At 31.2% G+C, this 13,313-nt stretch overlaps 1 protein-coding gene and 1 long non-coding RNA gene across 4 annotated transcripts in view; both read left to right on the top strand.

Annotated features, from left to right (window-relative positions):
- The window catches only part of LOC126884472 (uncharacterized), a 175,648-nt gene that overhangs the window by 63,944 nt on the left and 98,391 nt on the right, over nt 1–13,313 (top strand). For all 3 annotated transcript variants that reach the window (XM_050650409.1, XM_050650408.1, XM_050650407.1), the window contains exon 4: nt 576–829. In XM_050650409.1, coding sequence (XP_050506366.1) covers nt 576–829 — 254 coding nt within the window. The remainder of the gene's footprint in view (nt 1–575; nt 830–13,313) is intronic.
- LOC126884484 (uncharacterized) lies at nt 9,497–12,665 on the top strand. Its single transcript, XR_007698061.1, has 2 exons — nt 9,497–10,331; nt 12,402–12,665. It is a non-coding gene; the product is annotated as an uncharacterized LOC126884484 (long non-coding RNA).

Below are 13,313 nucleotides of genomic sequence, written 5' to 3'. Positions count from 1 at the left end.
TACAAATTGAACAAAGTAGAAGACAGGACACAGCCCTACCTGACGCTCCTCTCAATCTATATTTCATTTGAAAAGACGTTGTTCTCTTTTACCACAGCGGTCTGATTATAATAGATAGACCCCCAATCCCTCTAAATTCCCCATTCTGGTAAATTTTATTATTTTGGACTTCTGGAGGCGTATGTTAAGCCCTACATTTTCTTTCACTACAGTTAGAGCCTGCTGCATTACATCTCTAACTGTGCTATTTTGCCGTTGTCTAAGATGACGTGGCGCCTGTCGTTGCTGAGTCTAGCTATCAGCCCATCCATGAATGAATTGTACAAGAGGGAGATAAGAATCTCCTCGTAACGTTGCGTATATCACACGGCTCTTCATAACGCAGTCTGGATATCTGGAGACAAATTCCATCCAGAAAAATGGAAACAAATGCCTTCTTTAAATCAATAAAAGTGATATAAATCTCTTGATTCGCAAAAATTCGATTCTGTTAGTCGTTATCTTGACGATGTACACACAATATTTGCAATATTTTTAATAATCATAATAACATAATATTTGTTTTTTTTTGGTAGATTACCCTTTACAAGGAGTAGTAAACGAATCTATGGTTACCATATTAAAAAATGAAAAATTTGTACTGGAAAATAAACAGATCCATTCATTTAAAAACGCCATCCCTTATCTTCAGAATAAAACTATATCTACAAGGGTCATACTAGATAAAAACAGAGCGGACATACAACTGATTTACCCCATTTTATTAAAATTTTGTGAATATAGGAGAGAAGAGATTGATTCTTCGAGAAATATTAAGGATATAAGCAAGGTATGGAGAATGATATTGTATTTACATTTGTTTATAATTTCGTGTTAGTTAGTTACACTTAACAATATAAGCTTATTCTTATATTTTAACGAAGACCTATGTTTTTGTATACCATGTTGTTATAGTAGCAAATTCTGGAGAACGGTTAAGAAAGTGTTTATACTAGGCGATATAAAAGATGAAACTGTATTAATACATATAAATAAAACTACATTAGGGTAACCAATGTTTGTTAACTATAATTATGCGAACCATATCAAGTTGACTTGTAGTTTTTTATAGCATTAATTATTGTGAACTTCCATCAAGTAACCGCTAATTCCATAAAAAGTTTAAAACTAAATTCATGATAAACTGAACATCCAATGATAGTACATTCTTTCACGGTTTTTGCTGTAAATTTTAAAGAACTACTTGGATTGACATGAATTTTGGCACACACATAGCTAACATGTCAAAGAAAAAAAGTGATATGGTGCTGATATGTGCTTTTGCCCTGGGGTGAATTTCACCCCATCTCGGGGGTGAAAAAATATATGTCCTAGATAAGTCCCGAAATGGATAAACTGTGGAATATGTTCACTTTTCAACAAAATAACCACGTTTTTAGACGGTTTTTCGCAAATAACTCAAAACGTAAGCATTTTGTCGAAAAAAATATTCTTAGCAAAACTATCGCCTATAAAAAAGTGAAAAAAAAAAACGATGTATATATTAGGTCTCTATACCTAGCAAAAACAGAATTATAGCTAATGAAAAATAGGTTCATATTCGAAAAATTCCAAATAGAATAATTCAATGTGAAATATCCAAATAATGAAGCATTCTTGGGGAAAACACATTACAACTTTTTTTAAAGTGTTTAAAAAAAGCTTTATTTCTGTTTTTATAAAAAAAATTCTAGCATCAAATGTAAGCAAGTTACGCTCAAAATAAAGTTGGTCACTTTTGTTTTGGCAAAAAAAAATCAGGAAGATCACCCCCAATTAGCAACTTAATGAAATTAATCGTTACCACTTCACAAGTTACTTTACTTATGTTGTGTTTATATTGATCTGTGAGTTTCATCGATTAAAAGTGCTTATTTTTGAAAAAAATTGGTTTTAAAGTAAGATTTTAAAAAAATTTAATTTTGAAAAAATTTTTCAAAATAACTTAAAAATTGTTAAAGAGATACCAAAAATCTTAAATTACTCTTTAAAATTTAGAGGTTTTGCAATAGTTTACCTTTAAAGAACGTACTACAAACGTATCAAAATTTTAGAAAAAGAATTAAATTATTAAAAAAAATCAATGGGAAAATCCCAGTAGCTGGCTGTATACCATAATTAAAAAATCATACAGAAGTAAAAACTTCGTTTGTACAATGGTATAAAAAAGTTTATTAAAAACCATTAAAAGTCATCCAAAAGGATTCGCAAAACCTTTTCGATCTAGATCAGATCATCTTCAGTACCTAGAACGAAGTATTTCCACGTTAGAATGAATGCAATAGGTTAAAATTGTGGCTAGTTGAAGAAAAAATTTGCTAATACTTACGTTCTGCTTAGTACATGAAACTAGCAACCTTATGAAATTGGTAACGTCGAGAAATATGGTTTACATGATACCTATATAATTTTTATAGCGACTCCAAGTCGATGTTAAAAGATTGAATGTGCTAGGAGTGCTCAAAGGGCAACATGGTTCCCTGCTCGATAAAAACTTGTGGTTCTTGCCAGTTCAATGGACACCGACCAACGAAAGTGAAGGAGATGACAATCTAATTACTAGACAGAAGCGACATGACAAGACAGGTAGTCAATTTTTGGTTATGAATTTAAAAATAGTATTGTTTAGAATTTAGATTATTAGTGAAACTGAATGGATATTAATAACTGTATTAAAGTGAAATTTAAATTATAATAAATTAGATTTTAATGAAAAAGTCGAAAAGGCTACTCTCTATTACAGAAAGAACTGTTGTTAATGTTAAATTGATAAAAATATTACTCATAGTAGAGTCAGTGACGTCACTGATGACAGTTTTGAAAAGAAGACGAAAGTTTAATTTAGTTTGGAATAAAAAGAGAAAGAAAAATAATTAAATGTGAACAACTTAAAGACGTACAAAGGTAAGACACATACAGTCGGAAAAATGAAAGAATACCCATGAACGAACATATAAACACCGTGTCACACAAAAAATTGGCCAGTGCAAGTACATGTAATAATTATTGTTACATGTACTTGCACTGGACAATTTTCTTTGTGGCACGGTGACAGGAAAATACAGCGTGTTTTATATGTTCGTTCATGGGTATTCTTTCATTTTTCCGACTGTAGTAATGTTGTAAAAATAAAAGAGTAATGTTGTAAAAATAAAAAGAGTATTGTTGGTTGCCTATTATTGTGGTTGTAATGGTTGTTAACAAATTGAAAAAATATATTGTCTGAATTAGTGAACTGATAATTTGAAATCTATAGAAGGTAATGGAGTAAACAGATTGAAATGGATGAAATATATATTACTGTAAAAGTTTTAACGAGAGCAGAGTGATTGTCAGAAGCAGGTTGAAAACAAGAAAAGGTGGTTGCCTGATATGATAGTTTAAAAAATATAATTTTAATTAAATTACTGAAAGAATAGTATATATTTAATGGTAATGACCTAAAAGATGTTAAAAAGTCAGATAAACTAAAATTATGATTAACAATAATCTAGATAAAGAGGGAATGACAAAGTTTTCCCAAACACTAAGTTATATTGCCATCCCTAACACAGTTTACCTTCTTTCTTTTCCAACCCTCCTTCATAAATTTTCCCAACCACATAGTTATATTGCCATGCCTCGTGTCTCTGATTTTTTCAATTCCTCTTGCATTTCTTGCTCTGGTTATTCTTTTCTTTTTTCAACACTATTCATTAATTTCCCTCGAGAATATTTCAATCTGTTACTCCATTACTAACTATACAATTTCAAATTTTCAGTTTGCCAATGCAGTGAATTAGTTCATCTAGATTTTTGCTTCATATTGACAATAACCCCAACTTTCAACCTGGATTATATAACTATCATTCCAATGTACACTCACACGCTAACGATTTTGTTTGGTTGCCTCCTATACGCTGTGAGCTCGTACGTAGAGGGGATATTTACAAATTCGCGAACGCCAGTAGTGACAAGTTTGTAAACGTTTACCGGAAATTTGACATAAATGTCAAAGTGATTAATTTAAAATTAAAATTAAAAACATTAATTATAAACAATATTAGTTGGTCAAAGCAGTGGCATATATTTTTACCTTAAATAGACTTACGTTTTAAATATTGAATTTAAGTTTTTTTAATGTTCCGTATTATCTAATTATAAATAATCTATTATACTCTTAGCGCCATCTACACGATTATTGTCAAAGTATCCGAAGTAAGAAATTGATATTTTATCAATAGAACGTCAAAATGATTAGAAAAATCTTAAAAAAATCGATTACAATTTAATTACTTTTTGCGTTGTAAATATTAAGCGATAACAATTAAATAATAAATTTAAAAATTACCGGTAAAAGTTGAATTAGTAACCGCTAGGAGCGACACCAGCGAAGCTCAGAGCGTATAACACATTAACTTCATCTATTCCATTCCGTTTCTTCTTCTTCTTGTAGTTTCATGGCCTCCACCTCTTAGGTACTTGGTCAGTCCTCGTATTTAGACTAACTGGAAGGGAATCCTCTTTTCAAAGGGTCTGGATTTTTCCATATTCCCTTCTTTAAATTCATTGTGATATGATTTTCAAATAACTATTTTTATTTTATATTTTAATTTGAAATATTGTTAAAATTGGATTGATCTTTCTTAAGGTTTAGTCATTAATATTATGTAGGAGATTTTGTATTGAAATAGGGGTTGGACTTCCTATATTAACAAGTTCCTGATACAGGTCAAATTGATTTGTTTTGTTAATTGGGCATTCAAGTAACATATGAGTTATACTTTCTATTTGTCCACATTCACAAAAAGGAGTATCACTACAATTAATTTTAAACAAATGGTCTGGTGTGTGACAATGGCCCGTTCGCATTCTAATAATTGATGTCAAGTGCCTTCGATCCACAATTGTGAATTTGTGGAACCAAGGGTTTATAGAAAAATCACTTTGGCATTGTTGATACCATTTCCCTTTAGTTTTAAACTGCTTTGTCCATTCAACTTTAAACTCATTTACAATTTTTTGTTTAATAAAAGGCAAAAAGTCAAATTTATCTATTTTAATGTCTGCAGGAACATTTAAAGTCTTGCCTATATTTGCCAATTTATCAGTCTCTGTATTCCCCTTTACTCCAGTATGGCCTGGAATCCAAGCTAAGATTATATTAAATCCTGCTTCCATTGACTCAATAATGAGTCTTTTTGTTAGGTTTACAATATGGTTGTTTGTCCCTCAGGTGGTGTTATGTAATTTTTGGATAGCACTTTTATCATCTGAAAAAATTATTGCTTCTTTAATATTTATTTCAATACAAACAGATACTGCCTTGTTAATTGCAATAATTTCTGCAGTGCATATTTGAGTGTGCTCATGTAATCTGGATGCATAGTTATAATTGATTGAAGGTATGTGTACCCCAAAACCTACTGTCCTCGACTCGGGATCTAAAGAACCATCTGTAAATACCCATGTATAATTTCCATATGAAGCTGAAAATTCATTAAGAAATTCCTGATGAGTATAGGTTTCCATTTTTTGTGGGTTTCCATTCCGTTTCAAAATTACAATTATTTGACACATAATTCACTTTACATTTATGATATTAACAATTATGTCATTCCCTCTTTATCTAGATTATTGTTAATCATAATTTTAGTTTATCTGACTTTTTAACATCTTTTAGGTCATTACCATTAAATACATACTATTCTTTCAGTAATTTAATTAAAATTATATTTTTCAAACTATCATATCAGGCAACCACCTTTTCTTGTTTTCAACCTGCTTCTGTTTTCACTCTGCTCTCGTTAAACCTTTTACAGTAATATATATTTCATCCATTTCAATCTGTTTACTCCATTACCTTCTATAGATTTCAAATTATCAGTTCACTAATTCAGACAATAAATTAAATTAAAATATTTTTTCAATTTGTTAACAACCATTACAACCACAATAATAGGCAACCAACAATACTCTTTTTATTTTTACAACATTACTCTTTTATTTTTACAACATTACTATGTATCTTACCTTTGTACGTCTTTAAGTTGTTCACATTTAATTATTTTTCTTTCTCTTTTTATTTCAAACTAAATTAAACTTTCGTCTTCTTTTCAAAACTGTCATCAGTGACGTCACTGACTCTACTATGAGTAATATTTTTATCATTAACAACAGTTCTTTCTGTAATAGAGAGTAGCCTTTTCGACTTTTTCATTAAAATCTAATTTATTATAATTTAAATTTCACTTTAATACAGTTATTAAGATCCATTCAGTTTAACTAATAATCTAAATTCTAAACAACACTATTTTTAAATTCATAACCAAAAATTGACTACCTGTCTTGTCATGTCGCTTGTGTCTAGTAATTAGATTGTCATCTCCTTCACTTTTGTTGGTCTGTGTCCATTGAACTGGCAAGAACCACAAGTTTTTATCGAGCAGGGAACCATGTTGCCCTTTGAGCACTCCTAGCACATTCAATCTTTTAACATCGACTTGGAGTCGCTATAAATATTATATAGGTATCATGTAAACCATATTTCTCGATGTTACCAATTTCATAAGGTTGCTAGTTTCATGTACTAAGCAGAACGTAAGTATTACCACATCTTTTCTTCAACTAGTCACAATTTTAACCTTTTGCATTCATTCTAACGTGGAAATACTTCGTTCTAGGCACTGAAGATGATCTGATCTAGATCGAAAAGGTTTTGCGAATCCTTTTGGATGACTTTTAATGGTTTTTAATAAACTTTTTTTATACCATTGTACAAACGAAGTTTTTACTTCTGTATGATTAATTAAATTATTATAATACAAATGATTATATCTTCTTCTTTAGGTGCCCTGTCCGTATTCAGACGTTGGCCGTCATCTTGTTTACAATTTCCTGAAATCTTTCTCTATCGGCTGCTGCGCGAAATAATTCTTGTGTGGAACCATACCATTGTCCAATATTACGCAACCATGAAAGATTCTTTCGACCAATCCATCTCTTTTCCTCCACTTTTCCTTGTATTATAAGGCGAAGTAAATGTTATTTAGGTCCTCTAATTATATGGCCGAAGTATTCTGTTTTTCTCCTCTTTGTGATGTTTATGAGCAGACATTCTGAATTCGTCATTTGAAGAACATCTTCATTAGAAGTATGCGAAACCCACGATATCTTTAGAATTCGTCGGTAGCACCACGATTCGAATGCTTCCAATTTGTTTAGCATTGTGGTTTTTAACGTCCATGCCTCACAACCATACAATATGATAGACCACACATAACATTTCAGAACCTTCTTGCGAATATTCATCGATATGTTTCCATAAAACTGGTTTCCAGGTAATAAAAGCCTTACGTGATATTTCGATCCTGGTTATTATCTCTTCATCAGTCACAATTTACATTTAACCAGCTGCCACGGTATTTAAAATGGTTTACCCGTTCTATCTTCGCTCCATTAAGAGAAAGCAGACCTTGATCTATATTAATCTTTCCAACTACCATCCAGTTTATCTTTGAAATATTGATTTTAAGGCCTCTCCGATAACTTGCTTTAGATTTACTAATCTCTGGGGATCTTGTAAGTTTTCTGCAGGAATGGCTGTATCGTAAGCGTATCTGATATTGTTGATTACTGCTCCGCCTAGTCTACCCCTCTTGTCTGTCATCCAAAGCCTCCCTAAAGATTTCTTATAGTACATATTAAACAGACTGGGTGACAAAACACAACCCTGTCGTATCCACGTTTGATGGGTAGTTTTTCAGTACGACTATCTCCAGCTTGGATAGAGGCTACTTGACTGAAGTATTTTAGCAGTCTTATATCGTAATGGTCAAGTCCTGCTGCCCGCAGGCAAACGAAAGTTTCTCGTGTTGTACTCGGTCGAATGCCTTCTCGAAGTCGATGAAACAAGAATCTATATCGAAAAACGAACCAAACGTTCAAACTTTACCTATCTGTTTACCGACTAAAAAGTATTTCTTAGCAATTTTAATACATGAATAAATATATTGCGAATAAATTGCCTTATGAAATTAAGTCAAGCCTGCCCTTAATTAATTAAATTAATGCTTTTTGAACTTTTTCACATATCTGTTAATCAAACAAAATGAATTCGGTATTGAATGGAAGTACAAAGCATAAAAACAAGGAACAGTATTGGATTCTAACAGCGCAACTGATGGTAATGGTAATGAGAAGACGGGGTAGACCAAAGCTGAAGTGGATAGACGGGGTAACACCGAATGTTGAAAGGATCGCTGTTACCAACTGGAAAATCCAAGCAAGGAACAGAGCAGAATGACGCAGAAAGCTTGACAAGGTCAATACCCTTTAAGGACTGTAGCGCCATGATGATGATGACGAAGATCTAGGCAAAAGAGAAACCTTGGGTTCCCATGATGCTCATATCATTTAAAACTATCTGTAAGACGTCGGATCACGTGGCGCAAGGTGCATATTTTTGGATATTAATGTTAAAAACTGTATTGTGCAATATCCATGTCAAGTGGTCCAATATAAATTAAGTTGGTTGCTTGACTATTTTTAATATTTTTTATTTTTCTACCTTATAAACTTCTGTCTATAGAGAGTACAAAATCGCATTCATCGTATTTTTAGAAAAATTATTTTGCCGATGACGGCCCTTTTTGTTAAAGCGTTTCGATCATTTTCACGGAAAACATGGCTTCGCTTTTTAGCCAATATTTTCACTGAGGTTTGTCCTAGAACAATAAATCAAACACCATACTTTTTAGAAAAGTATGCTCTAAAAAAGGCCTATAGCATTATTTAATTTCAAACTACCCTTAGGGCCTTAAATGAACCTCAAAGTTTGAAAAGGTAAACTGATAAAATGCCATTTTCAGCATTTTTTTAACAGCATAAGGCAAGCCGATAATGGATTGTATTTTTTTCTTGAAAAGACATAGGTAGATACTTTAAATAAAAAAAGTTCGAGCTTTGAGACTTAAGTAAGTTTTTTCAAAAAAAATCTCAAAAATGTAATTTTTTGAAAAATCTCAAAGTTTGCCTCTTTATATCTCTGATAAGCACGGATGAAAACATATGAAATTTGGCTGAATGTTAGCCCCTAGCAAGTAGAATAAGGAGTAAAAATTTGAAGTTGCAGACTTACGTCATATAGGAGTTACAGGCCTGACAAAATGGCCAAAAATCAAAATGGTCAAAATTTGAGCGTTTGCGGGCAGAGTAATTAAAATTCGAATCAACTGTCTAATGAAATAAAAATTAATCTATTTTCACCAGATTTCACAATGAATACAAATTTATACAGGGTGGGTCAAAGAAAAGAGTTCCCCTCGATATTTGTCAGTTACTAAATTTTAAGGGAACGCCAAAACAGGTCGATTTTTATTTTTAAATTACAATTTTTTTATATATGTTACAGTTCAAGTTGATTATCCAGTTGGAGTTGACTCCAACTAGTTAGAGTCAACTCTAACGGCTAGTTTCAGTAAAAGTTGATTATAAATATAAAATGAAGATTTATATTCAACATTCACTAGTAAAAGTAGACTCCAACTAGGAAAAGTATACTCTTCCCAATGCCATTTAGTAAAAGTTGATTCTGATTCACACAAACAGCCGATTCTAGAAATTAAATGTTACTGAATATGTTCAAATTAGTCTAGGCTGTATCGTCGCCCCCGTTATTTAAATTACTCCGATTCGAATTTTTTTTTCACAAATTTGCTCAAAAAGAGGTCCTTATAACAAATCTACTGGGTGCCGGGCAGTACCACAGTATAGGAGGAATCAGTAAGCTCACTCCCCGAAAAATGCATTGTTTTCAATGTTCCAATTTGGCGAATCTGCGCAAAGTCGTCCAAAATTCGTTTCACCGTGCGCATCCGATGAGAGCGGATACGTTTGCCGATTGGTCGTGACCGCCATCTGATTTTCATGAATTTTGTGAGGTTGTGTTTGGGAATTGTTTGTTGTTTTGGTTAATTTACCAATTTATTTTCATACATTTTTCATATTAATAATAGGTAGTTATGTATATTATGTACTGTGAATGTGATATTATTTTCTTAAATCAATCAAATGGAAATGAAGCAAGCAGAAAACAATTTTTACAAGGAACAATGTAAAATTAAAATCGAAAGTTCAGGACAACCTGTGTGATGCTGTAATAATTATGTTCCTATTCTGTTAAAACTGAGATAGAGAGTCTTTAAAACTGATAAAAATAGTTATTTCTATGATGGAAATTCTTTGGACCAAATAAATAGAGAAGTTATTATTGAAGACATCAAATAAAAGGAGGAAAATTTATGTGAAAAATGGTAAGTTGTTCTGATTATATTTCCATAGGTATCTGTAGTAAAATTAAATTAATTAAACATTAACACATTAATTAACTCATGCAAAGGCCAATTGTAGTGAACTACGGTCGGGGTTTGCATTATTAACATGGAGTTTATACATGTAAATATGTACTTCACTCCTTGTATGTACATGCTTTCATATTTCAAAAGATAAGTACACACTTTCCAAAAAGATCCGATGTCTATGGATCTGATACCTACTGGCATTTTTGGATCATTAGACTTCTAATCACTAAATTTGTTTTAAATTATATACTTGTGTTAGTGAAAGTACATTTTATCTGTATTATTGTACATCACTGTAGCCTAAAATGTACTTTAATTCAACATATTGAGGGCTTAGTGTGAAAACCAAAAAACAAAAAACTGATTTTCTGCCTAATATAACCTAAAAACAAAAATTACGTTACATATTTTTAATTCGAGCACATTGAAACAAATATCTGATATTGGCCCAGAGCTAAAAGTGTTAAATGTCGCCATTTTTTAAATACAAATATTAACTATGATAAACACATAAATATCCTTGCAGTATATAGAGCCTTTGCCCAAGTAACTATGATAACCTCGTATATCTTGATATACATGTTTTATCTCAAATGAGGTTGTGTTTATTATTATTTATGAGGTTTTCATTTTTCATAGCTTATTGCTCACCTCCAAATACTAGGTCGATACAATACAAATCTTTTGATTTAAGGTTCATAAAATGTTTCTATATGCCGGAGTACATTTTGTTGTTCACAAAAAACACTTCTCCAAGTAGAATCTCTCAAACAAACACTTCAAATTAAGTACCAAATTCTTGGTTATGTATAGGTGGTATTCACACTAAATCAAGAGAGCGATTGATATACATGGTTTCTTTTTTCGGCTGTAGAAAATAGTCCAGTGTATTTGGATTTTTTCTAACAGTTTAAATGGCGAGATACAAGGTTTTCAAACTAAAACCACCAAAATGTCATTTTCGAAAAGAATTGAGATACGAGGTTTTCACACTAAGCCATCGATATGAAAGTTCACTGTAGAAAAAACCTTATATATTTGTATAAATTGTTTTAAGAGATTTAATTTAAATCAACATTATGATAGTCCACACTGAAAAATTCATGCAAAATATTAATATACTTATTTGGGAATAATATGTATGCAGACCTTACAATTCTCAACGAAGAATTGAAAGCCATAAAAAACTATTAATAGGAAGTTTTTGCAAATGTTTATATATGTATTTTTTAAATATACCTTAAAATATAACGTGGTATGGTTTTTCCTTTCAAAAATAATTAAGATAGATTAAAATCAGTATGATGGACTATCATTTGGTTGTACAGTTGAACCTCGATTAACTGTCTCTCCATTAACTGTCACCTCTGTTAACCGTCAGGGTACATACAAAAGTTGTATTGACTACATTAGCAATAATTTTAATGCAAAAAAATAAAAAAAGCTAATTTGATTTGGGGTGAGGACACAAACGGCTATCCATTGCTGACAGATAAAGAAATAATTGAAATGGCAACAAAGGCAGACCAAACAGATTCAGAAGCTGACACAGGCCTGGAATTTGACTGTAGCTATATTGATGGACCTATTGTAACTAACAAAGATTTGCATAAATAATCTAGAGAGAAGCTGCATCGCATATGCAATAATTCATCGAGTGGTATTCTCAACAAGAAGAAGCCAATAAAGTAGATTGCATGATATTATGCCGATTAAGAAATTCAGCCGTCGCAAGATGTGAAGCAACAGTAAAACAAACACCTATTTCAGAATATTTTAAATTGATTTGATTGTACGAACACAAATCCCTCTTATATTGTCAAACAAACCATACAAATGAAATTTGAGAGTTGTACTATGAATTTTTAATTTTTTTTTAATGTTCTGTTAACCGTCTTTTCGATTATCCGTCATACCCTTGGTCCGGTGCCCTGACGGATAATCGAGGTTCTACTGTAATTATGATTTTGTACACATAAATATATAATTATATTTTTTAAACTTGCCTAATTTTTATTTTAGATTTTCATAATAAAAGAAGAACTGACGTTATTATGAAACCAGTGTATGGACGGTGTGTTTTACTGACTTAAAGCAAGAGTACCTTTTATACTTGAATTTGTCACATTTTTTAATTTCATAATTTTATTTATGTAAGTTGTGATTGTAAAAATATTGTTAAGTTGTATTCATAGTTCTCTACTTGTTCTTTTGAAGTACTGTTTTTATTATAATTGGTATTGTAAAGTTGAAATCCTCAAATCAAAATATAATTTATAATTCGAATGTATTATTATTTTACTACATTCGAATTGAGTTTGGCTCAACTTATGTGTGCGAAGCCGCTTTATCAAGAATGAACTTTGTTAAAAATTGGTAGATATCTCACTTAACAGATGAATATCTCAACTCTCCAATGAGACTCAGTTGCACTAAACTCACTCCAAGCTTCAGACGGGTTGTACATAAAAAAATTCATTTCTCTCTCTGATTTTTGAAATTAAGTAAGCTGTGATATAAAATTGTCATGTGCATTTTTTATATTCATTTTTTCTCTACTAAATGTTAAACAGTAGGAGTACTTTTCAGAAGTGCATTTAATTAAAATAATTTTCAGACTTAATAAGTTTGCAACAAACACCTTGCATTGAAACTAATGTAGAAAAGATAACATGTTAATTAACATTTTGTACTATGATTATTTATTTTAAATTCCTCAGTTTCCTTTCTACAAAATTGAAGATGTCTAAAAACTTCATTAGCATTCAAAATATAAATTCCTAATTTTTAAAATATTCTCAGTAACAATTTACAATACTGCTGTTTTCAAAATATACTGATAATAACATCAAAACAATACACAATGAATTTATATTTTATTTATTGTAATAGGAAAACTTACAGAAAAGTATACAGTAACCAAAAACAATCAGA

Source organism: Diabrotica virgifera, chromosome 5 (genome assembly GCF_917563875.1).
Source record: "Diabrotica virgifera virgifera chromosome 5, PGI_DIABVI_V3a".
NCBI classification, from domain to species: Eukaryota; Metazoa; Arthropoda; class Insecta; order Coleoptera; family Chrysomelidae; genus Diabrotica; species Diabrotica virgifera.
This window is presented reverse-complemented; position numbering and strand designations above follow the sequence as displayed.